Consider the following 25,825-nt stretch of genomic DNA (forward strand, 5'->3'; position numbering starts at 1 on the left):
ATGGCCAACTGTCAATGGCAAAAAACATATCATACTCTCAAGCTTAGAAAGTAAACCAATTTTATTCAACATTAAAAGTCTAAAACAGTGATTAGAAATTTATACTTAAGATTTATTTCAGACTTTTCATCATTTTAGAAACCTTCTTGGCACTATACTTGACCGATTTGAAAATGCCAGCTGTCAACACTCCTTTAATGCTCTGTGACCAACTGGACTGATTTACTATCTTTTCAATTTCTGTAAGAAAAAAAAAACCCAGTACAGCAGCCAGTAATAAATTATAAGAGTAAAATTATGTGGAAAATTAAGGGAGATTGCTGCCGGTAAATCTGACTCACCCTCCATGAAATATCCCCGCCTTTCAAGAAAAATCTTCCGTGCAAATTTCCTCCCAAATAAAAGATCCCTCCTGTAAAATTCCCTCCATACAATTCCATCCTCGCTGAAAATCTCCCCCCCCCCGTAAAATTTCTCGCGGACGATTCAGCCTGAAAAAACACCACACATATAGCATAGTTTCATTTCGAAAAGACATTAATTTCTAACCGTTTTCTCGATCTCTCTGGATATCCCCGCTTCCGTGGAGATTGTTTCCCGGAAATCCAAATATGCCAAAAATAATTCCCCCAGAACATCTCCACACTGGAATATTCAGCAGGCAAACAGAAAGAAAGGCAATTAAAAATCCCCCCCGCCGAAAAATGTCAGTATACTTTCCAATAACAAATACTATACGTAAACAATGGGCAAAATTCATAAATTACAGGCCTCTCCGCACGAGCTTTGGGGGTCATTTTACCCCTAATGTAATATTTATCGGATCCTTCAACTATACCCAACAAAATGGCTATCTCAAAATTTTTATCAGATCGTTTTGGGAAAAAAAGGGGTGTGGGAGGGGGCTGGGTGTCCTCTGATCTTTTTGGTCACATAAAAAGGGCACTAGAGCTTTTAGTTTCCGTTCGAATGCACCTTTTCTTGATCTTCTAGGATCATTATTTCGATACAATCAACCCTGAAAAAAAATACCGGCAACAAAACACAATAAATAAAAACGAATCAATGATCTTTCTTCTGGCAAAAAAAATAAAAAAATGCGAAATTCCACATTTTTGTATATAGGAGCTTGAAAATTCTATTTAAAAAACTTCTTTTTAGCATACTTAACAGTAATATGGTTTTCACCATTGTGGGTGCTTATCTGCTGAATCAAAATAAACTTGAAAATTTCTTTCAGCAGGCTTCATTCATATGAAGTTTTTTACCATTGTGGGTTCTCTTATGCCAAGTGAAATTAACTTTTTAAGAAATAGATAATTCCGGAGACCACACTGCCTTTCCATGACGATAAAATAAAAGTTCAAAATAGGGATAAAATCCTTTTTAATAGTCAGTGTATAGAAATTTACAAAAATACCAGATATTTCGGTCACATATACAGTGACCGTCATCAGTAGTAAAACTAGATTTTATCCCTATTTTGAACTTTTATTTTATCTTTTTAAGAAAATTTCTTGTCGCAAGCTTCACATTCATATGGTTTTTCACCATTGTGGCTCCTCTCATACCGAATCAAACTGGTCTTATATAAAAATTTCTTTTCACATACTTCACATTCATATGGTACTTCATCATTGTGGTTCCTCTTATGCCGAATTAAATTAAACTTTCGAGAAAATTTATTTCACATGCTTCACATTCATATGGTTTTTACCATTGTGGCTCTTCTCATGCCAAATCAAACTGGTCTTATACAAAAATTTCCTTTTGTATATTTCACATTCATATGGTTTTTCACCATTGTGTGTTCTCATCTGCTGACTCAAGATAAAATTACGCGAAAATTTCTTCCCGCAAACTTGGCATTCATCTACATTTTCACTTTCGGGGGTTATTATATGAACCGTCAAATTACCCTTGTCAGAAATTTTCTTCTGATTTGAAATTTTGTTTCTTTTTGCTTCCCTCCAATTTGTTGCTGGTAAAGGGGGCGGGTGTTAAGGCAAATTTGGGTTAGAAAAGCTTGACAGAAAAACTATCATTTTCAAAAATCGACATTGTCATGACGGGAAGCATCCTCCCTTATTTTTGGTTACTATGGGCTGTGATAGTCCTTTACTAGATTGCAACTCCCGCTGCAACCGCAATACAGTATATATACATACCCATTACGGCCCAGTGTCCTACTTATAGGACACCTGGTTTTAAATTTTTATGACCAAATTTACGATGAAAATAATTTGCTTTTAGAGATAAAGGCTTCACCAGTGATCAAGCTACTTAGGTTGATTTTTAAAAGTCCACTGATCATTCATTGTCAGATCAGTGAAGCCATTAAGGTGGTAATTAGCATAATTGCACAACAGTAGTTTTCAAAATTTGGCAAAAATAATTAGCACTCCCCCAGGCACCAGCGACTTTGACAGCAGTTAGACAACTTTATATCGAATCGTATTCCTGGGCAACAACAGACCTGACAATTAAGTTCAACGTTTTATGGATTTTTACGCTGATGTTATATTTTTAGGACAATGGGCTCTAAGGGTTGTTTTTTGTACGTGAAATTTCAAGGGTTTTGTTTTTAGAGCTAATATCACTTGGGATTTTACAACTTGGGAAAAACCTTTTGTGGTTTTGGTCATATTTTTCTCTTTAGTTTTCTTGAGAGTGTTCACATGTGCATTTAGTTTACTTCCAATTGTCATCTGATACTTTCTTTTAGTTATTGCGCTTTTTTTTGTTTTCTTATATTATTAATCGTTTTTTTCTCGTTTTTTTTTTTGGTTTGACAAAAGTAAAATAAAAATAAAAATTGGTATTATTAATCAAACTTTAGCCTATTAGTAGCAATTAAAAAAATTCCTTTAAATTTTTTGATACATTTTTCTTTTTCTTCAAGATTTCTGGAAACGAAGACAAGAAACCCCTTAATTACACTTAGCAAAGCTCTAACCCTCCTATAAGACGAAGAATGTGCATGTGAAAATATTCAGGTTGTTACACTTAGCAAAGCTCTAACCCTCCTATAAGATGAAGAATTTGCAAGGGAAAATATTCAGGTTGTTATCCTATCTGCCGAACCCGATCGAGAAGCCGATAAAGACGAAGGAAATGACGACCACTCCGCGGGTCTGATTTTAAATGACGTCCCAGGAACTGTTGAAGCAGATTTCAGACCAGATCCTCTTAAAGAAGAACAATTTGAAGACATAGACAAAATCAACCCCAAAGAAGAAGAGGTTGCATTAAATTCGAGAATTGGGCACAGAAGAGGCAGTTCAAAGTTAGGAGTCCGAATTGAAGGAAGTAAAAAGGAACCATTCCTTGGCAAAACTTGAGCAAGGGAGAGGCTTAGGCTTTTCAGAAAGCCCGAGCAACAAAGAAGGAAAAACACCAGTGGAGGTTGGACTACGGGAGTACTACGGGAGTGGAGTACTACGGGAAACATAACCTGAAGCAGTTTATCCGAGTGAAGATCATTCAATTCGGATATAAATTATAAGAGGACTTCCGATGGCTATTGCCTTCAGTTTCATCTTTACTCGGGGAAGGAGCCTAGTACTCTATCTAAGGCTGCTAAAAAAGGCATAGGGTCTCAATTCGTGAAACCACTTCTGGAGATTTTTGTGGGTGGTATATTTTGACGATTTATTTAAAAATCACCAGCTTTTGTGTAATCTGAAAGGAGCTGTATTTCAACCGATCAAGACGGTTAGAGAAAACTAATTGGCAAGGTTCCCTCTCCCTTCTAACAAATATTTTAAGAAGGAGAAGGGAGGAGCGTATGATTATCATTTTGATGCAGCCTATGATATATTGGTCGTAAAATGGCAGGGTAACAACGTTGTCTCTGTTGCATCTATCTAAGCCTAGATCCACTAAGACCGGTTGAACGAAGAGTGAACGGACAGACGGGAAAGACGGCAGAACAGCTGCCGCATCAACTTAGGCAATACAACCGGTACATGGGTGGAGTTGATTTACATGAGTGGCATGTCAGCAAATAGGCTGTGTCTATTAGAGGAAACAAAAGAGAATTCAACTCTATTAGTGCGTCTATTCAACATGGCTGTCGTCATTGCTTGCACACTGTTGAATATGGTGGTTGATAAAGAAAAGGAAATGACTCTTGCTGATTTTAGACGGGAGGTAACACCATGTCTACTGAAAACCAGTTGCAGAAGAGGGGAATGAAGGGCGTCATTGTTAGAAGGGAGACCAGTTTCTGCACCACCAGTCAGAACCCGATATGATAGATCTTGACACTTCCTGGTGAAGCGCTACAAGCAGCGACGATGCCAAGGCGAGAACTACAAGAAAAAGCCACTGAGCTACGGTGAGAGCCACGACGTCACCCTGTGCGCTGGTTATTTTGCGCCTTACCACAGCAAGTTTAGTTTTGTTATTGCACTTAATTGAATCTTTAGCAATAAAAACACAATTAATGAAATTGTATATATCTTGATACCATAAGAGCCCACTGTCCCATAAATAGGACAGCTTGTATATCGGAAACGGGGAACAAGAAAAATCTGCAAATGCATTTTAGCTTATTTGTGTGATAAAAAGAAACTAATGAAATAGGACAAAAAAGGAGAACCAGAATCTCCGGCATTTTTTCTCGGTCCTAAACGGGTTAGTACTATTAATACAATTAATATATTATCATTGCTAACTGCCTATACTTGTTAGATTTTCAAATACTATCAAAAACCCATTTGTCAAACTTGAGCATCCATGTTTGAAGCATTGTGACAAACATTGAGGATTTCGGGTTATTTCAGCTAACGTCCGTTTCTTGAAAAGCTACGGTTTCCATGAACAAGGCTAACTCTTTTCTTACTATTCGGACTTTTGATTTCGATACGTTTTAACTCAGAAATACTCAGTTTAAGTTATGTTATTTGTTTATACAGAATAAAATCAATTGTAAAAAGGATAGACAAAAACAAACCAGCATTAACCAGGTCGCCACATTCAGTATCATAAGCTGCTGCTCGCAGTACGTCCTCTAAGTCTTGGAACTTCCCATCACGACTCCATTCTTCCAGCATACCCATCTGTAAGTGAACAATTAAGGAAGTTAAATTTGCTGTACAAGTAAAATAAGAAAATGAAATTACGTGTATAAAGTAAATAAAACTCTGTAACTTTACTAGTAAACAATTAAATTAATATATCTCTGTGAAATTATAAAAATAAAAAGAAGGATTTAGTAATGAAACAAACAATATAACTTAAAGAAAAATATTAAAAAGAAAAAAAAAAAACAGAGCTGTGTCATCGACATCAACAATAGCCCCACAATAACCAAAATAAATATATTAAAACAAAAATCATTTTTACTTCCAGAAACTAAATACTTATGTATCGGGAAATAGGATAACAATAATTAAAATCTACAAGTTAATAATTAAGCAATTAAACATACTGCAAAAGAAAGATAGGAAAACGAAAAATAACTTACCTAAAACATATAGTTAGGTAGCACCTGGAGTTTAATTTTATTAAATACAGTTGTACTACGATTGTTGCGTTTTAAAGTCAGAAAAAAACAGTAAAAATAGGAGCTTTCAAGTTAAATTGCTACATTTGAAACCACCACAGGATTATAACATTTTTTAGAAGACTTTAAATAGCTCTGGAATCACATTCCACCATGGTACGGAAACGGTACATGGTACATGTTAGCGTTAAATGGTACATTTCAATTCTACGAAAAATATATGTGAAGCAAATTAATTCAGAAAGTTTAAGCAAAATAGCTTCAAGAAATAATGTCAAATAAAACTAATAAGAATAATATTGCCTAGAATATAAGTTTTTAAGAGAAATTGATATTTAGATGATATTATACAAAAATATCTATAAGGAACGATTTCTAGAGTAAGCCAAAAGGTGTATTAGTATGTTTATTAATGATGCCTTTAAAATCCTTTGCTTATATAGACGAGAATTGACTATGAGTGATTTTATTTACCAGAGATTGTATTTTGTTGTTGAAATAGCGGTCCAAGTAAAGTTATAGAGAAAAGTTGAATGGCGAATTAAAATGTTTTATAATTATCACTTCTTTTATATATTTTTTCTTTGTAAATACTGTGTGTGTTCTTGGTTAAAAAGAAAGTTATAAGGAAGGAGAAGCTTTTCCCTTATTTTCACTAATAAAGTTTATAATTTTTGTTATGACGATCATTTTTTATTAGTCTCCTTTTCGAGCACAAAAGGGTTTCTCCTTTTTGATTGCGAGACATGACGGACCACCAATTAGAAAAATCAAGAAAAGGTAAGAAAGACAACCATAAAAAGGGCTTTCTGTAGAAGGAAGATACCTTAATAAGGAGAAAGGCAATTTTATTTATGGAAGGTTTTTTTTGGCATATATGGTAGTTTAAAGTGTGTCCGGTTTGGCTGCTGTTCAATAATAAAAGTGTAGGTGGTGCTAAAGTTTCAATATAAGTTTTTCGACTTGGTTGTTAAAGTTGCTAAAGAGTGGAGGTGGGAATAAAAAATAAATAAAAGAAATATACATATAGAAAAAATATTATTAATCATTTGATTTTTTTATTTGTCACTTAATATCATTATCCATATCCGTGCTTCCTATTCGCAACCAGAAATGCAGCCAGCAATAGGATCCATGAATGTGATTTTGAAGGAGCGTCTATACAATTATCCATCAACTATTTAATAAGTTCAGAAAGTATGCTAGGAGGCATGAGCGCTTGTTCCCCATTAATATTCCTTGCAGTAAAAATTATTTGTTCAAAATTACACTATCGCTAATAATGGCAACCAATATCAAGGGGGGGGATAAATTAATAGGAACAAATGTGCTTCGCAAAGTTAACTGTAAGAAGGACTAGGCACGATCAAGCGTCAATAAAAGCGTCCCTCTAAATGTCTCTATTGCCTGTGATAAAGATTTTAGCAAGATGCATAATATCAAAGAAAAATGCAGAAATAACCAAAATAATTGGAAAACATAATAGAACAAAATTGTATAAATCTCAACATGTTGGGGGAGGGAGAAAGACCATAAACATTCCTTCTTCTCTGAGTATAAGCCAGTATATATCCTTTTTTCCAGACCTACCTATGTTACACGATTTCACCGTCAAACCCTGAGATCCTTGCCCACAGATTTCACCCTTATTAAGAAAGCAATACATCATATTTTCAAATATTTTCGGCAATCGTTACCAATCTTCTTTTCACTACCTTCAATAACAACAACAAAAAAGCAAACAAATAAGGTAAATGAGCAAAAAAGTAAGATAATTGTGCTCAATCAAGTATATTTCCAAGCTGCTGCTGGTGAGTCAGTAGATTAGTGTGCAGGGAACAGGGAGGGGGCATTGACTGCATATATGTAAGAGGGTTTTGGGAAAATACCTATATAAAAAAATTTCCTAATCAAATAAGAATATTATAGTCTGAAAATCCATTCCGAACAATTAGAAAATTAAATATAAAAATTCCGTAGATAAAATAGACTACATCTCTAGCAAGACGAAGGATATTGAGCAGGAAGGATTAAAAACAAACTATTGAAATATTTGTCTCTATTTTCATTAAATTTTCATCCCTTGCCACGGTCAAAAGAAAATAATTTTCAACATTAAACTAATTTCAAATTTAAAAGCAAAATTTTCTTTTTTAGATTTTCAGCGTTAGTTTTAGAAGATCGACCATTGTCCTTCAGCAAAAACAGTCAATCAGATAAGATCCAAGTTGAAAGATTCCAAAGTTACTAAGAAGAAAATTATATCATAAATTTAGAATTAATTATTTGACTTAAAAAATACAGTTTCTCGAAATTTTTAAGTTCCATTATAGGGCTGATTTATTAGAATTGAGTCTATTAAACTGACTTCCTTTAGCAATAACTGATTTACACACAAAGTTCCCATATGAATGACCTACTTGAAGAGTTTTTGGAAGGAGATTCAGATGATACAATTTGGCAGAGGGACTAACATCCTGTTCCGCCTTTCCAGAAAGAAAATCAACATCTACCCATTGATCTAAACTCTTAATGACTGGTTCATATAAAGATCTAAAATGCTCCATTTGACATTTTACAATGTTTGAAACTTTACTTCTATCTTCGCCGAATGTCATTCGAAAATCTCCTTAAAAAAGAAAAAGAGCTTGTTAATAGAGAGTTGAACTTATTTTCCTTAATTTTGTAATCAAACCTATTCACACACAATGTTTTCATAAGAATAACTTATCTTAAGCACTTTTGGAAGTAGATTCAGGGTATATAATTTGTCAGAGAGACTAACATCTTGTTATGCTTATATAATTAAGTAAAGTTTAATATACTGTTTAAAAATAAATTCGTTTCTAAATGAAGTTACACAAAGACCGTACCTTCCAGATGTGGGTGGCAGCAAACTTAAAATGTTATCCTATCACCCTCACAATTTTATGCATTCTGAATTTACCCAAAATAAGAACCACCCAAATATACTGGCAAAAGCAAATTTTGTCACTTGGATGATGAAAGGACTATTCATTGACAAACGGGGTTTTAGATCACAATTTGGATGTTAAAAATGGTGATCAAAGAAAATCTAGATCATCAAAATATCATTCGACTGAAAACCAGAATCGCAAGTTCAAACTACTGATTGTGCATTTGACAACTTCGCTTTAAAAACGGATATACTTTTAAAGGAGTATTGATGTAAAACTGGGATTACGCAAATACAAACAACTAATTTAGTTGGAAACGAAAACAGAATTCAAGGGATTGCAATAGTGTGTCCCTTAATGTGACCAATTGCGCAAAGAACACCAGTAAGGAATTCTTATTCTTTTCAAATCTCACCAAGGAAAATAAAGTCAATTTTTTGGAATGATTGTTGCATTGATTGTGATTTGGTCGTTCTCATGTTCATTTTTTCTGGACAACTAAAGACCGGGACCGGTCCTAAAGATTAACCACGGGAGAATTCTTAGACATCAAGGACTGGTCCTAAAGATTAACTACGGGAGAATTCTTTGACATCAAGAGATTCAAAAAATCCAAGACCCTATCCCTCTGTCTGCGGGCGTGGGCTTGTATCTTGATTCCAATTGATGTGCACCTATTTTTCCAAAAACCCTTCAAGGAAGAGCTCTAGAACCTATCTTTGAGTTTCTTCCTAACACCCAATGATCATTAAAGTTGGTGTTATCAATTGATTGTTGAGAAAAAAAAATTTAATTTCGTTTTCAAATTATCGGAAAGTCATGATCTGTTCAGGTGTGTTCCACCATTTCTTCAGCTCTGTATTTTATTGAAATACAGCGTTTCAGTACAGCCTGGAATGCCTGGAGTTTCGTGCGTTCATTCAATTCGTACTATGTTCCCTAGAAATTATCATCGTATACGAGCAATCATAGCAAGGTAGAAGATACTTGCACAAAAAAGCATCCACATACAAAGGTAAAATAATTCAAGCCCTTTGCATTTCTTCAGTTTAATTCCTTTAAATAAATCTCTTAGTGAATCTCTGAGCGAAAACAAGGGACTCTAAATTCTAACATTTCTAAATATTCATAAATATTCTTCTTTTTCGCAATAGGATATTACGCAATAGGATTTTTGTACAATCCCAAGCTATCATAGGTAAACATCTAATTTAACTTAGGTCTCCTCACATCCTGAAACGAATAAAGCAGTAGCGGCTGATTTTTACAAACAAATGATTTAGAGCTAAAGTCCAAAGCAATTCAGATATAATTGTAATGTTATGCTTTTCTGTTCAGAGAACAACAAAAGGCAAGCTTTATTTGATTGACTACTTCTTTACCAAAGGCACAACATCACATCATAAGCACAACATCAATTGTCATAAGAAGGCTGATTATTACTTCACTCACATGAACACAGTATCACCATTTTATTAATTGAATTAGCTCGAGGACGTAATTGAGTTAGATTAAATTGATGTTAGATTTATCGCTGAATTGATGGCTGATTATAGGGTCAGAGCCCCTGGTCTGGATGTTTAGCAGAATATCAGTCCAAATATTCTCAAATATTCTCCCAGTTTTTTATTCAGAAACTATCAGCAACATTTATTACATCGATTATTACTGAAAAGGGACATTTTAGGCTTCAGGGAGAATTGGTACAACTCCATTCATTCTAAAGTTACAAAAATAATTTCTATTTTACACGAAACTAAGGAGCGATAGTTGAAATTAAAAATTAAAACAAATTACTCAAAAGAAGGGGAGTTGCCAACCCCTGAACTTTCCAAAATTAACACTTAAATTCATCTTGTGCTTTAATAAAAACTTTAATTGATTGCAAATAATAAAACTGATTGATAACTGACTATGTTCTTTACCCATTGCATTTCAAAATACATCCCCGACACCTAATTAACAACAGAGAAGGATTGTGTTAAGAGAAAGTGCTGACAATGGGCATTGTTTTCAGTAAAAAGCCAGTCAAGTTCTTTTGTAAAGATTTAGGGCAATCTTTGATCGTTTGAAGTCTTAACGTCGTTCTTCACTTGCATAAAAAAAACTTTATTATTCGTAAATTAAATAAAAAAAATATTATGGATAACATGTTATCCTCTTTTTTTATCCTCAAGCTAAAAAAATAAAAAAAAAAAAAAAAAAAAAAAAAAAATATGTCACCTCTATACGACCAACTTGCCAAAGCATGGTAAAGTCTTTCTTCGGTGAATGATTCATGAAGTAAGAGTAGGCTAGCGTGAAGGGCGCTATACAGATTTTGTTCCAAGGCCATTTTTATGTCTACATCGTCATAATTTTGAAGGACTAAAACAGGTTTGTGAAGTCTGCCGCTTACATATAGGGAATTCCAATCAAGGAGATCTTCTATGAAACTTTCACGTGAAACCACGCCATATTTTATCACCTACAAACAAAGAATTATTTTTTTCAGGAAAATAAAGTTTTACTAAGTTAAATGCATAAAGAGAATTGCAGTAAAAAACGGAAGTTTCCATATACAATTTTCTTTCTTCATATGACAAAAAAAACTTTCTATCTCAATAGTCTTTCTACTTTTTGCATCATATTCATGCAATGGTAAACAGGAAATCAACCTACATGCAGGGGCGTCCCGAGCGGGCCCCTCCGGCCAAATATTTTGGCATTCGGTAAAATTTCACCGACGGCCAAAATTTCGGCATAAATTTTGCAACATCGGCTGAAATTTAGCAAAATTATTGATTTCTGCAGAAAATTCAGAATAAAACAGGTAGCGATTCGGTAGAATTTACGAAGATCACCCCCACCCCCACTGAAATTAGCCTCAGGACGCACCTGCCTACATGTATACGTAAATATAAATAAAGAAATAATATTAGGTCAGATGCGAGGCTGTTCATTTTCTTGTACGATGATAGATTTATAATACTTTGTTTATTATTCCAGCAGCAATTCTACCACCCCACTTAATGGCAATATTTATCTATAATCTATTAGATGTGTCTTAAACATTGTTTTTGGTTAAATCACATTATGACAGCATTTCTACCGTAGTCAGATTTTATTCCAGTTTCTTTACTGTTACCTGTGATAAATTTATAGAAATAAACCCATTTTTATAATTCTATATTATTAGCATTTAACAGGTGAATGTTTTTGCTTCCATAAAACATATTCTGCTTACACAATACAATTTTCTATTTTCTGCAGTAGTGTCTTCAGTTATAAACTATATCTTCTTCCTATTTTGCCTTAACTCCAAATTTATGTAGTCAGCTTGTTAAAGGTGTAATGCATGAAATATATCAGCGATTTGCTACTTGGAAATTCAGCCAATACCTGCTTTTACAGATGGTTAAAAGGGGTAGGCTACAAGGCATTTGGTTGGCAATAATTACAAGATATAAGCAACAATTTACTTCAAAATTCACGGCCATTTCCCTGTGGTACTCTTGAGTTCTGCAAGAGTGTCATATAGAGTTTGTGACAAGACGTGAACTACGTTGAAACTAAAAAAAAAAAAAAAAAAAAAAACTAAAAAAAAAAATGAGAAGAGTTACCCAATTTCCTTACCGTATACATCAAGTTGAAAGTACGGCCCGGTGTGGAAGTACGCTACTTCCGTATATATGCTGCGCTTGGTCCGAATTAAACCCCGCTAGGTGGAGGAAATGATGCTCTAGCATGTACAGCAGGCACCAGACACAGCAGAATTCCTCATGTCATGCAGGGTTGCATGAGACGTGTACTTGATATCAAAAGTTCCACAAGAATAAAAAGTTGAAAACATTAGATCAACGTGTAAGGTCAAGACATATGACCTAAATAAAGTGTTGATTTTTTACTGGTTATTTAGGGAATTAGAATCCAAAATTATAATTTTTACTAATTTAGGATATCGAGGTAGACTCGAAATTTTCTATTTATTATAAACCGAACAAGATGATAATTTTTAAGAATGAGAAAATTTTCTTTGAATGAGGAAATTGGGATCACTCCACCTGCGGACACCCCAGGATCCTTAAGTGCTTTTAGTTTGGAGTAAGAGCTCTTTTCGGGTAAAAAGTGTAAGATGCTTGTAATTTAGTTCGACTGAAAGGTAATGACAAACGACACACTATCAACAATCCATAGATTGAGACCAGGATTACACCAGATAGCACCAAAATAAACATAAGACACTAGTGAGTTCATAAAAGGAACGAGGGTTACTTGAAAAAGAACACTTAAAATAAAAATATACCCACTGCATTATTCACAGGTACTAATGTGTTGAAGTAGATTTTGGCAGCACCAAAATTTTGGACAGCAGTTACAGCTTTAGATCCCAAGTACCTTAAAAACGAGTAATGTTTCGGATTTATTTCTATGTTGGCCGTGTGCCAAGAAAGTGGGTTTTCAGCAACAAAAATTAAATCAACCATATTGTCCTAAAAAATAAATTGCTTAGTCAAAACTATTACGAGATTAAAGAATGCAGTCAATATAGCGAAAAACTTAAAATAGAATTTATTAAAGGAATTACTATTATTTCACATAATTTAAGTTTTTTTCTAACCCAAATTCATCAACAAAACCTGAAAAAGTCAGGTTTAAATGTAAGATTACTCGGAAACAAAACAAAAAAAGTTTAAAATAGCATATAAATCAAATTACAAAAATGCTTGATTTTGTGCCATTCCTGACTAGAAAAAAATTTACTATGCAATCACGGGCTCTATTCTGTTTTCTTTTCCCAAAGAAATAAAACAGAAAGGGTGATATGCCCCTTACTTTTTGTATTGATCTGTTCTGTTCTGTTCCCCTTTTTCAGTAAGCCTTTTTACTAACTCCTGAATTTGTGAATTTTCAAATATCTGAACTGATACAGAAGTCATGACCGAACTTTTGAAATTACATTTTGTTAGCTCTAGCGTAAATCGGAACGAACCCACATTGCTTAACAAGTTTCACAGATGGCCTTAGAAAAAACAATCTAAAAACCAAAGGGCATCAACATTTAACAATTTGGCAAATATAAGTAGAAACCTTGCCAAACTGGTAAGCATATAGACACGTTTACTTCGCGATGAGGCTGTGGTATCTACCTTAAGACATTGACTGTCGAGGGGTTCACCTGCTCTCCAGTGTTCAAGAAACTCCATTTGGTCATTCAACTGAAATACTTTGCAATTCATTCTTAATTAGTTATTCATATCTAACGGTTGTTTCTAAAAGACGCCTCGTGTTTATACTAATCAAATTTAAATCTTACACCGTACCGTACATGACTCAACGCAGTAACGGATCCAGGGGATGGGCGAGGGGGGCGTGCGCCCCCCTAAAATAGTCTAAAGTAGTGTAATTTACTTAATTAACGCAAGTTTGCGCTAATTAAAATTGCTCCTAACGCACGTTTATCGGATCAACCTATTTTGCCCCCCCTAAAAAAATCCTGGATCCGCCACTGAATCAACGGTCCCATTGAAAGCAATTCATCTCCTGTTCTCCTAAATTAGATTTGAGTAGAGAGGTAGAGGAAGAAAGCAGAAATGTAAAGAGTTCATCTTGGGGCTGCATCGAGTCATTACTGTGTTCGTAATAAGAGGTAGCAAGTTTAAGCAACACACGATATAATTATAATAAACAAAGCGGTCTAACTTCTAATAGCCGATGCTGAATTATTTGAGCATGACAAAAATATCTACGCATAGACAGTAATCCTGCGGTACTAAGCAAAAAGAAGAAGAAAAAACTTATAATAAATGAAAAATAAAATAAAAAACCGAAAAAAACGAGGGTAGTTGTCAGCCAGTGGAAAAATATGAATTGAAATAAGCAGATATTTCGACAAGGACCTCCACCAAGTCGTCTTCAGTGCTCAGAAAAAATAAAAAATGAAGACAAAAACAAAATCTAACCTTTTGAAGTAAACCTCACAAGAAGAAAAAGACATTCGTTTTTATTCCCAGGGGTGATCGTATCGACCAAGTGGTCCTAGAATGTCGGGAGAGGGCTTATCCGAACGGAAATTAAAAGCTTTAGTGCCCTTTTTAAGTGACTGAACAGATTGGAAAGCAACTAGACCCCCTCCAACGCCTCGTTTTTCTCAAAATCGTCCGATCAAAATTTGGATGTAGCCATTTTGTTTAATATAGGTGAAAAGCCGAATAACTATATCTTTTGAGATAATATGACCCCCCCCCTCCCCCCAAAGCTTCCGACGAAAGGTCTTTAAGTTATGAAATTTGTCCATTGTTTACGTATAGTATCTGTTATTGGTAAGTACGCATTTTTCGGATAGGGGAGAAGAATTTTCTGCTGGGGGGATTTTCCATCGGGAGAACCTTCCATGGGGATGGAATTTCCAGGAGGTAAATTTTTCAGGGGAGATTTTGCACTGGGGGAATTTGCCAGAATTCCTGCAAGAAACTCTTCTTATGTCTTGCTTTCTCTTTGCCGACTCAATTTTACGCGTTGAGATGTTGAAGGTTATTGTCCGGGGTAAATTTTCACGAGGATCGAATTGTCTAGGGGATATATCCATGAGGAGGAGGGATTTTGTCGCGGAGGTGGAGCCAGATTTCCTGGCATAATTTAAAAAATGATCAGAAATTAAATTAAAAAAAAACAAGTTTGTTCAACTGAAAGTAAGGAGACATTAAAACTTAAAATTAACAGAAATTATTACATATATGAGGGGGGTTATTCCCTCCTCTTCTTCTCCCTCTTTACGCTAAAGTTTGAATCTCGCCCCAATTCTTTAAGAACAACTCCTGAAACACAAGGTTCATTTAATTAAAAAAATAAGAAGCTTTTTTAAAATTATGAAAGACTTTAGCGTAAAGAACTATGTTACGAGGAGGAGGCAGCCACCCCCAAATATGTAATAATTTATGTTGGTTTTAAATTTTAATGTTGCTCCTTATTTTCAGTTGGAAAAACATTTTTTTTTTATCACACAGAGCGTCCATAAATATGCTAGTAAAGCACAAAAGTAAAAGCTTACTAGCTTTTACTTTCAAAGCTTTACACTTTTACAAGCGTAAGAGAAATTTTTGCCGAATTAGCGGCGAATCTTATCAAAGACAAGCTTATAGCCATCTTTAAAGTCTTTGAACTAAATTTCTCAAACCACGGAAGCTTTGATGGAAACAGAGATCAATTTTGGAGCCAAATTTGAGCTCTTTGCAACTAATCAGATAGAAAGTCTAAAATTCTAAAAAAACGTCTAAAAAATAAAGTAGTTGTGACGAAGGAACAGTGCCTTCCCTTTTATATCGAGTCGTGCTCAAAATAAAATGAGTGAACAGTGAAAACGTAGTACTTTGGATTCTCGACTGGTCCCACCATCAAATTCTTTGTTCCGTTCTCTTTCTTCAGTAATTTCTCTTTTCCCTATATTCAGGGACTGTTTCAGGTCCTGAAAAAAGAGTGGAGACCGGGTCCCACTGCTGAAGAAAAACCTGGGTTATGGAAAGATGGCAATCCTGAAGTTACGGAACTCAGTGAGTAGGGAGGCCCCAATAGATACTGGACGAACATAATTTATGCATGTTTTTATGGTTTTTCTCACTGAAGATGTTTTTTCATGGTTTTTCTCACTTTGATGTTTTTCATGGTTTTTCTCACTGTTATATGATGATTTGTTTATTGGATGTTTCTTGGATGATTATGTGTGCTGGTCAATTTATTTGTTGTTTTCTTGGATGTCAACATAAGTCCGACAATAACTTGAATGTAGACATCTGGTTATTGTTTCATGGTTATGCGTGTTGGTCAATTTATTTGTTGTTTTTTTTCGATGTCAAAAATAACTTGGATGTAGACATCTATTTGTTGATGGTTGTTTGAAGGTTATGTGTTGGTCAATTTATTTGTTGTTTTCTTGGATGTCAACAAAAGTTCACAACAACAATTGCTGGATTATCGAGTCTAGCGGGACTGGGTCAATGACACCTTTTCAGGGTCAATTTATTTGCTGTTTTCTTGGATTTCAACGTAAGTCCAACAACAACTTCGATGTAGACATCTGGTTATTGGAAGTCAATAACAATTGCTGAATGTTTCTTGGATGTCAACATCCGGTTGGAATACTATGATAACAAGGTGACATCATCAGATAAGGAAATTTTAATATTGGAATATTCGCATCCGAGAGTTGAAAATACAGACAGGAAAAGATAACTGATTGACACAATTTCTCCATGGGACAAGATAAATTTAAAAGTAGAAAAGAAAATGGTAAATCGTCTGAGGGAATGCTAGCTCCTATTAAGAGATAGGCCTACATATTATTTTTTTATTAGGGTGGTTCTCGTCTGTATCGGTATAATACACAACTACCATTTGAATAGTGTTATAAGGTCCCTCACCCCAACCCCCAAGAACCCCCAGACCCCGAAAGGGCCCCCGGGCTCCCAAAGGGCCCCCCCCCCCATTTTTAAAATATTTTTTTTTGCGCACTTGAGACACAGAAGGGTCCCCCTCACCCTCAACTTTTTGGTTCCCTCCGAACATATCTTTTCAGAACAAGTTCTTTTCTTAATATCCCTCTTAAACCCATTTTACAACTTGAAGTACTCATCCTTTTCACCCACAGCTTTACATTATGGCTTTTTGAATACCCCAACACCAAGCGATACATTTTACTTTTAGTTAAGTGTTTTCGGACTTGTAGTTTAGTTTTAGCTAAGAGTTTTAGTTTAGAATTTTAGCCTAGATTTTTAGCTTAGATTTGTTCGTTAAACTTTTAGTTTAGTTTAATATTAGTTAATGATTTTAGTTTAGAGTTGCAGTTTATTTTAGTTAAGAGTTTTAGTTTAGAGTTGTAGTTTAGTTTTAGTTAAGAGTTTTAGTTTAGAGTTTTAGCTTAGAATTTTAGCTTAGAGTCATAGCTTAGAGTTTTAGCTTAGAGTCATAACTTAGAAGTTTAGTTAGAGTTATAGTTTAGTTTAATTTTAGTTAAGAGTTTTAGTTTAGACTTTAGAGTTTTAGTTTAGAGTTTAGAGTTTTAGTTAGAGTTATAGTTTAGTTAAATTTTTGTTAAGAGTTGTAGTTTAGTTTAGTTTTAGTTAAGAGTTTTAGTTTAGAATTGTTGTTTAGTTTTAGATATGAGTTTTAGTTTGACATTAGATTACAGTCTTAGATAATTATAGTTTAGCTTAGTTGTAGTTCAGAGTCTAGAGTTTCAAGTTAGACTCTCAACACTTAGCGTTTTAGTTAGAGTTATATTTTATTTTTAGTTTTTTTTGGACTTGTAGTTTAGTTTTAGCTAAATGTTTTAGTTTAGAATTTTAGCCTAGAGTCATAGCTTAGTTTTTCCTTGCACTTTTAGTTTGGTTTGGCTTTAGACAAGAGTTTTAGTTTGGAGTTTCAGTTTGGTATTACAGTTTTGGCTTACAGTTTTAGTTAGAGTTAAAGTAGTTAAGAGTTTTAGTTTAGAGTCTTAGCTTAGAGTTTTAGTTAAAGTTATGGTTTAGTCTTAGTTAAGAGTTTTTGTTTAGAGTTTAGAGTTTTAGCTTGGAGTTTTTGTTAGAGTTTAGAGTTTTAGTTTAGAGTCTTAGCTTAGAGTTTTAGTTCTATTTATAGTTTAGTTTAGTTGAGAATTTGTAGTTTTTGTTTAGAGTCTTAGCTTAGAGTTTTTGTTAGAGTTATAGTTTAGTTTAGTTACTCTCAGCACTTAGAGTTTTAGTTAGAGTTATATTTTATTTTAGTTTTAATTAAGTGTTTTTGGACTTGCAGTTTAGTTTTAGCTAATCGTTTTAGTTTAGAATCTTAAACTAAAGTCTTAGCTGAGAGTTTTTAGTTGCACTTTTAGTTTATTATAGTATTATTCAAGAGTTTTATCTTACAGTTGTAGTTTAGTTTTAGTAAAGAGTTTTATTTTAGAGTTGTAGTTTAGTTTTGGTTAAGAGTTTAGAATTTTAGCTTAGAGTCTTAGCTTAGAGTTTCAGTTAGAGTTATAGTTTAGTTTAATTTTAGTTAAGAGTTTTAGTTTAGACTTTAGAGTTTTAGTTTAGAGTTTTAGTTAGTTATAGTTTAGTTTAATTTTTGTTAAGAGTTTTAGTTTAGAGTTTTAGTTTAGTCATATCTTAGAGTTTTAGTTAGAGTTATAGTTTAGTTTTAGTTAAGAGTATTAGTTTAGAGTCTTAGCTTAGAGTTTTAGTTCTGTTTATAGTTTGCTTTAGTTTTAGTTGAGACTTTAGTGTTAGTTTAGAGTCTTAGCTTAGAGTTTTTGTTAGAGTTATAGTTTAGTTTAGTTTTAGTTAGGAGCGTTAGTTTAGATCTCTAGTTTAGCTTTACTTAAGAGTTTTAGTTTAGAGTTTATAGTTTTAGTTTACAGTTTTACTTTAGAGTTTTATTTACAGTTAAAATCCTCTTACTTTGTGTCAAAAAAAAGAGAAATCTGCTGAATCACGTGCGCGTACTGCGCAAATTGCTCTAAATTTTTTAAAGGTAGTACTTTTCTTTCGAAGTAGTACGTTTTGGCGGTTCTAATTAGAGCCATAAGTGTTATTCGAGTGGCAACTCTGCTTTCAACCTGATCAACGTAATCACAATAAACATGAAATAAGAGCTGTCGGAAAATAGAGCAAAGGGATGGAATGACGAGGGAACTACAACTCTTGGCTAAGGACGTGAGTGAGATCTTAAAAGTGTTGGATCTTCGGATATACCTGAGGAAAAACAATCTGTAAAGGGAAGAAATTTTACTGCTGTGCAGTGGTTCCCATATATTGTCGAAGTATACAACAAACAATCAAGGAGATGGCCAAGAGCAAGAAATTAAACTCTTAAAGAAAATTTTCTTTGAAACGTGCTATTTTGGTGCCTCTTAAAAAAAGTTAGCACAATTAAAGCTGAAATTGCGGTTATAAATTGAATAAAAAATAACAATGGAACGAAGGAACACGTTATTTTAGCGTAACTCAAAAAAGGAGTAGGTAAAATTAATGCTGAGATTGTCGATCACCTCCCTTGACAATACAAATCCTATTAAAGTACTAATACTGTGACGGAAAAACAGGACAGGGGAATTGAATTCACGCCAAATTTTTTTAATTTTATTAAAGTTGGTGATTTGCTACCTCATCACGTAAAACTAGAGAATAACATGATAATTAAGCTAATGCATAATTTAGAAATTTCAGAAGGTATATGCCATGAAATACGCCTAGTTGCTGCAATGGTGGAAAAAAAATTTTTTTTTATGAATGAATCCGAACAGCTGAAGTCAAAAGGAATAGAAAAAAAAAATCTACGGTTAGAAAACATGCAAAAACGAGCATCAAAACCAAATGATTTAAAACGAAATCTACAGATAGATGACCAGTAAAATCAAGAATCACATCGAATCTCAAACTAAAATGACGTAAAACAAAATGCGCGGAGAGAAGACAATCATCAGCAAGAATCCCAACGACTGAGAAAAGAAAATAATGTACATAATAATTGGCTCTTAAGACAAGCAGCAACAAGAATCACATAGAAAGTAATGCAAATCAAAATCTTCGGTTAGAAGACATTCAACAACGAGCATCATCAATCGAACAGAAAGCATTTGCAAAGTAATCAAAATTACAATGGACTGAATGAACGAGTCATTTTAGAGCTGATAAAAAAAAAGAAGTAATCGAAATTACGGATGAGATTTTCGATATGTTCCTAGGAGAGTAAAAATCCCATTTAAGTTATGATTATGTGAAGGATAAACATGACGGGTGAATTGAATTCACGTAAGAACACAGACATTAATTTCGTGGGAACCTCGTATAGGTATTTCTGACGAAACTTGAGTTTATATGTTTTTCTTTGAAATATCGACTTTCTATTAAAAATATAAAGATCCGTGAACCTGACAAACTGGTTTGATTCTGTTGTGGCTAAATCACAGGAATAGAGACGGTGCTTGCATCTTATAATGCAGATTGAGCAGTCAGCAAGGTCAAGACCATCTCTCTTGCTGTTTTACTCTCAACTTTGAAAAAATAGTCAGGGGTGATTTACATTTTCTTCAAAACCACTCCAAGGTATGTGGCAAACGTGACGGGTTTGACGTGACCAAGGCCTACAAACCCAGAGGGAATTTTATCCAGCGAAGCCTTTTGGAGTTCCTCAACAACATTTGAGTGTTCATCCTGACTAAACGTAGTTTGAGAGCAGGCTATGACAACTTATGGATACAGATTTGCATGCTATGTATCAGCATGTATGAGTCAATGGATTGAATACGTAATTCTTCTTCTTCTCGGCTATATTAGAAATAATCCTGTATACTACTACTACTACTAGCAATTCACTGCAGCACCATGCCGTTTGAAGCAAACACTTCTAGGCACGCTCCTCCTCCATCCCAATATATTCAAAGCCTTTTTTCCCACTTTTGACCCTCGCAAGAAGTTCCAATATTCCTTAAATATTTCCTTATGACATCCTCGGTCACATTCAGGGACCACATACTTTTCGACATAGGCACAAGGACGATAACGACAAGGACGATCTTTGGCAATCTATCATTCTTCAGTCACAGGACGTGTCCTAGCCATCTCAATCGTTTGCTTATTATAGCCCTAGAAAGCAGGACTGAACCAAATTTTTGAACAGCTTTCTATTTCAAATACACAGTCGGGCATCCAAACAGTCCTTTAACAATTTTTTCCAGAAAACTTCGAGCAAATCCTCCGTCTTTCGGAGAGCCCACACTTCAGAATCATGCTTGACCACTATAGCTTCCAATATCCTAAATTTGGTTCGAAGATTTATATTTCGTAGGTCAAGTTTTTTCAACTATGAAAAAACACCCTGGACCCTGGTTATTCTACTTTTAACATCTTCACTTTGCCAACAGTGTTTATTAATAATTTTATCTAGGTAAGTAAAGTTATCCATCTGATCGACGTTCTCGTTACCCAACATCACCTTCGATTATCTTTAGTTTTATCGACTTAGTCATTACACCGTTACTTTCCGAACCTATTATTTCGCCCGTAACTCCCAAAATATAAAAAAAAATTATTAATTTTGAAAAAACTGTCATATATTATGCTAAAATTATCAACATAATCTACGTCTAAGAATTTTGGCACAGCCATCATATTTAAACGACTTGTTTACGGGGATTCTCAGCACATGGGGTCCTGATTTTTAATCCTTTTAGTACTATTACTTATTCTACTCCGTCACCTCAAAAGTGTCCCAAAACTTTTCATTCTTTTCCATATCTTTTCCTGTAACTCTATCACGGTTTCGCACTTTCTAAAAATGTTATGCCCATCTTTCTTTAACACTTTCCCTATCAATAATCGTAGAATATTCCTATCTTTAAGTGGAACACGTCCAGATTGACTATTCCTTCTCAATTTTTGAACATACCAGTACATTATTTTACCATTATACCGTCTGATTGCATCTTCCAGATCTTCAGCAATTTTATTGAAGGCCTACATTTTACAACTCCTTAAATCACATTTCAATGCTTGCTCAACTCTCCTTACATTTATTTTATTTTCAAATAAATTCTTCCCTTAAATAATTCTTGTACAAACCCCTCCCCCTCTCTACAAAACATTAAACATTCCCACTAATATTCCCTTCAGCGTTTCTAGCTTTCCTTCTTGAGACGCCATCAGCGACTTCACAAACTATTTTACTAAAATAGATACTTTATAAAAAAAAACTTTTTAAAAGCCTCGTTTTAGAAATGGACTAAAAAAAGGAAATAAATTTTTCAGGTCTAAAGAATACTTTTGATATAGATACTTGCAGATTTGCTGAATATTGTAACCTCTTTAACTCAAACATGTAAAAATTTACACATGGTGGGCATTTATATAGTTAGATATCAGTCGGTAGTTGACTGAAAATGCACACCACGTTTAAATTTTTAGAAAATTTTTACAAGTTTGAGTAGAAGAGTTCTCAACATTCAAAATATTCAAGAAATTTTGAAGTATGTATATCAAACGTGTTCTTAAGAACCAAAATATTTACTTTCCCCAAATATCGATATTTGGTCTGATCTATCAATATGTATCAGACATAAGACAGTATTATATTATATTGATATCAGACAATATTAGATCATACTAAAAATAGGACTACATTAAATAATAAAAGTCTGTATTCTTCAGTCTGTTTTCAGTGATATCAAATAAAATTAAGGAGCAACATTAAAATATACAAAAACCGTCATTATTTTGTATATGAAGGAGCTACTCCCTTCTCCTCCCCCTGCTCTTTACACAAAAGTGTTTTAGCGCTTTAAAAAAGCTTCTCATTTCACTTCAACGGCTCTTGTGTTTGCAGAGGCGTTATTAAAGAATTGAGACAAAAGTCGGACTGAAGCGTAAAGAGCGAGATCAAATGAAGGTGTAGACAAAAATATTCCCAAGGACCAAGGGTGATTAGATGTCAATTACAAACAAAACGAGAAATTTCACATTTTGTAGTTGGAACTTAAAACTTCTAAAGTAAGGTTCTCTAACTTAGTAAATCTTACAATGTGATTTTCACTAAGATCGTTGAATTCTGGGGAGTGTTTCCCCCTTTTTCTAAATTAGGCAAGTTTTCTTAGGCCCATAGCTTTATAGTGATGACATTGAGCTTAGTGACTTTTATATCTTTGAAATCAACATAAAAAGCCAATTTGTTTGATGTATAAATTGCTATTATTTTATTATTTAGTTCCCACAAGTTCCCTTTTTTAGTTACTTTTTGAGTTTCAGTCACTATTGGCCCGAGCCGATCGCTGTTTTTTTTTTGCTGGAAACACGACACAGCTTTTACGGTAGACACTGCACACAAAAAACAAAAAAATTTATTCGGAATAGATGACAAAGCAAAAACTTCATTTAGTTTAACGAACAACAAATATTACTATTTAAACAAATACACTTCTAAAACTAATTAATCTGTAGCATTCATTCCGTATCTATAGTGAATAGTTTTAGAAGTTATCCCTTCTAACTCAGCTAATCTTCCTAATATAATCTGAGTCGCGTCCTTGGCATCATTATAGTCATGTAAAAGTTTTATATACTTATCATAGTCGTCAAACTTGAAATCTTTCTTCAAACACTCATCTAAGTCTCTGTTAACTTGTCCCTCATCAACTAAGTTCTGTTTCTTTTCAGCAACAGCCTCTTGCTTCATTACTGGTGATTGAAACTTTCTTTTTCGAACTATTTCTCTTGATGATTTGAGCTTAGCTGGAGTGACATAAGATGTTTTGATTGCAGCAACAGGTTTTTCAGCAACCACCGATTGAACACTATTTGTCATTGCGATTTCAGAATAGCCCACTGACTGTTGAGTAGAGCAATGGTCCAGTTGTAGGATAGGCGAGGATGTCAAAGCAAAATTGAAAGATTCTTGTTGAATCCTTATTGAAGTTGTATTGGCTGTCTCTTCAATTTTAAGCGAGTTAGACGTAGAAGGCAGTAAGTTCTCGTTACGACCAGACTCAAAACTACGCCTGGAAATTATAGATTTAGATCTCACTAGATTTACAGATACAGAAGCCTCACTGGTTTCGTGGTCCATCAATAAAGGAGAACTAAAGCCTTTCCCAGAAGAAGATCGTGAGAGTTCAACTCGCTTCAACTTCGGTGTTAGTGACAATTTGGTGGCACTTGCATATCCTTAAGATTCACAACTAGAAATAAAATTAAATTGGGTCAAAACCGTGTATGTCTGAGCGTTAAAAATTTTTTTTTGAGAAGTCAAGCTCCCTGGATGTTCTTCAACTCTTAGTGGTAAAAATTTATAGAATATGGCACTTGAGCACTATAATCAAGACAAGTTTGCTTTTAGGGGTTGGGAGGTATGACACGTCACTAAAAATTCTTTCTTATTTTTATTTCGACTTTTTTTTTTCGTATGTACTAAAATAAAAAAAAAAAAAAAAAAAAAAAACTTTATTCCAAAGAAATTTTCACATGAAATTAATAAAAAAAAAATTCTTCAACGATTCTTCATCTAGTGTGGACCACAAACCTTGTCTACTAGCCCTACATATATCAGTCTTTGTTTGTTTTTCTTTTACACGTGACCTTAGGAAAGTAGAAAAATATCAGGCTAACAAAACCTCGCCACCAGCACTTGATGCGAGGGAGCATTGCGTAAAACTGGGGAAACCGTATAGATGACAAACTATTAAGAACATTCATATTTTCATTCGGATGATGCATGGGATTTTATTTACCCGTAAGCTCCCCAGACTGACGGCACACTGTGTTTGTTGGTATTCGACTACGTCAGGCGTGTGACTCGTCGAAAGGTTTACCAGACTACCATTATTATATATAGCAGACTACCATTATAATATATATATATATATATATATATATATATATATATATATATATATATATATATATATATATATATATATATATATATATATATATATATATATATATATATATATATATAAATATATATATATACCATATATATAATGGGGTAGCCTGGTGGACCTTTCGACGAGTCACAGGCATGACGCAGTCGAATGCCAACGAATACAGGGTGCCGTCAGTCTGGGGAGCTTACGTGTAAATAAAATCCTAAGCATCATCCGAATGAAAATATGAATGATCTTAATAGTTTGTCATCTATACGGTGTCCCCAGTTTTACGCAATGCTCCCTCGCATCAAATGATGGTGGCGAGGTTTTGTTGGAACATAAGATCTAAGAATCAAGAGACAACCCACCAAGTCATGGCTTATGAATTTTATGAATACAGAGCAGATTTCGATTTGCCTTTCCGAGACGAGGATCGGAGGCGTTTTGCCCTCAGATATACTCACAGTAAAATCACTAGAAAAATATCAATTTCTCAAGTCAGGAGTGCAGAATGGATCCAGATTCCATGGAGTGGGATATGCTGACCTCTTCAGCTCATTGCACACTTCTTGTGTAGGTTTCTATTAGCCTCAGGATTGCCCTATTCCATTTAAAGGGCAGACTATTCATTAAAAATATCACAGCTTCATAGAGGTATACGCTCCCACCCGGGATGCTGCCAAAGACAAAAAAATTCAATCTACATGGAACTGGAGTATAGTAGTAAAAAGTTGTCAAAAACGGGACTACCTCAAAGCAAGAGGATACTAGAACAGCCAAGTTGGCTTTATTGACCAGTCACTCCATGTTGTGATCGGTCACTACACGTATGGCCAACGATACAAAATGGTGAGAGAATCATCCAGTTTGCTCGTGACCATCAACTGGTGGTTGCAAACTCTGTTTCATACACAAGACTTCACAACGTGTCACCTGGTTCTCTCATGAAAATGTTACTGCAGCCCAGATAGATGTTATCCTAGTCAGGAGAAGATGGGAAAACCCTGTTCAAGACGTCTATGCCTTGAGGCC

The 25,825-nt window shown here is 34.3% G+C and overlaps 2 protein-coding genes across 2 annotated transcripts in view; both read right to left on the reverse strand.

Annotated features, from left to right (window-relative positions):
* LOC148952579 (putative G protein-coupled receptor CG31760) overlaps positions 1–25,825 on the reverse strand; it is a 578,976-nt gene that overhangs the window by 32,313 nt on the left and 520,838 nt on the right. The window lies entirely within an intron of this gene.
* Positions 102–24,099, reverse strand: LOC148952580 (phosphatidate cytidylyltransferase, mitochondrial-like). Its single transcript, XM_089089026.1, has 6 exons — positions 23,399–24,099; positions 12,717–12,897; positions 10,651–10,894; positions 7,930–8,138; positions 4,958–5,063; positions 102–240 (listed from the first exon to the last, which is right to left on the reverse strand). Exons 1-6 carry the CDS (start codon positions 23,989–23,991, stop codon positions 113–115), a joined length of 1,461 nt encoding a protein of 486 aa, XP_088945152.1. The 5' UTR covers positions 23,992–24,099; the 3' UTR covers positions 102–112.

Source organism: Artemia sp. Qi Xiang Cuo, chromosome 5 (assembly GCF_049724085.1).
Source record: "Artemia sp. Qi Xiang Cuo chromosome 5, ASM4972408v1, whole genome shotgun sequence".
Taxonomy (NCBI): domain Eukaryota; kingdom Metazoa; phylum Arthropoda; class Branchiopoda; order Anostraca; family Artemiidae; genus Artemia; species Artemia sp. Qi Xiang Cuo.

Coding starts and splice junctions, on each gene's coding strand:
- LOC148952580 (XM_089089026.1), bottom strand. CDS start 23,991: ATGGACCACGAAACCAGTGAGGCTTCTGTATCTGTAAATCTAGTGAGA. Junction 10,895..12,716: donor TAGTACCTGTGAATAATGCA/GTGGGTATATTT, acceptor CTTTGTTTGTAG/GTGATAAAATATGGCGTGGT. Junction 8,139..10,650: donor GGCAAGTTGGTCGTATAGAG/GTGACATATTTT, acceptor TTCTTTTTTAAG/GAGATTTTCGAATGACATTC.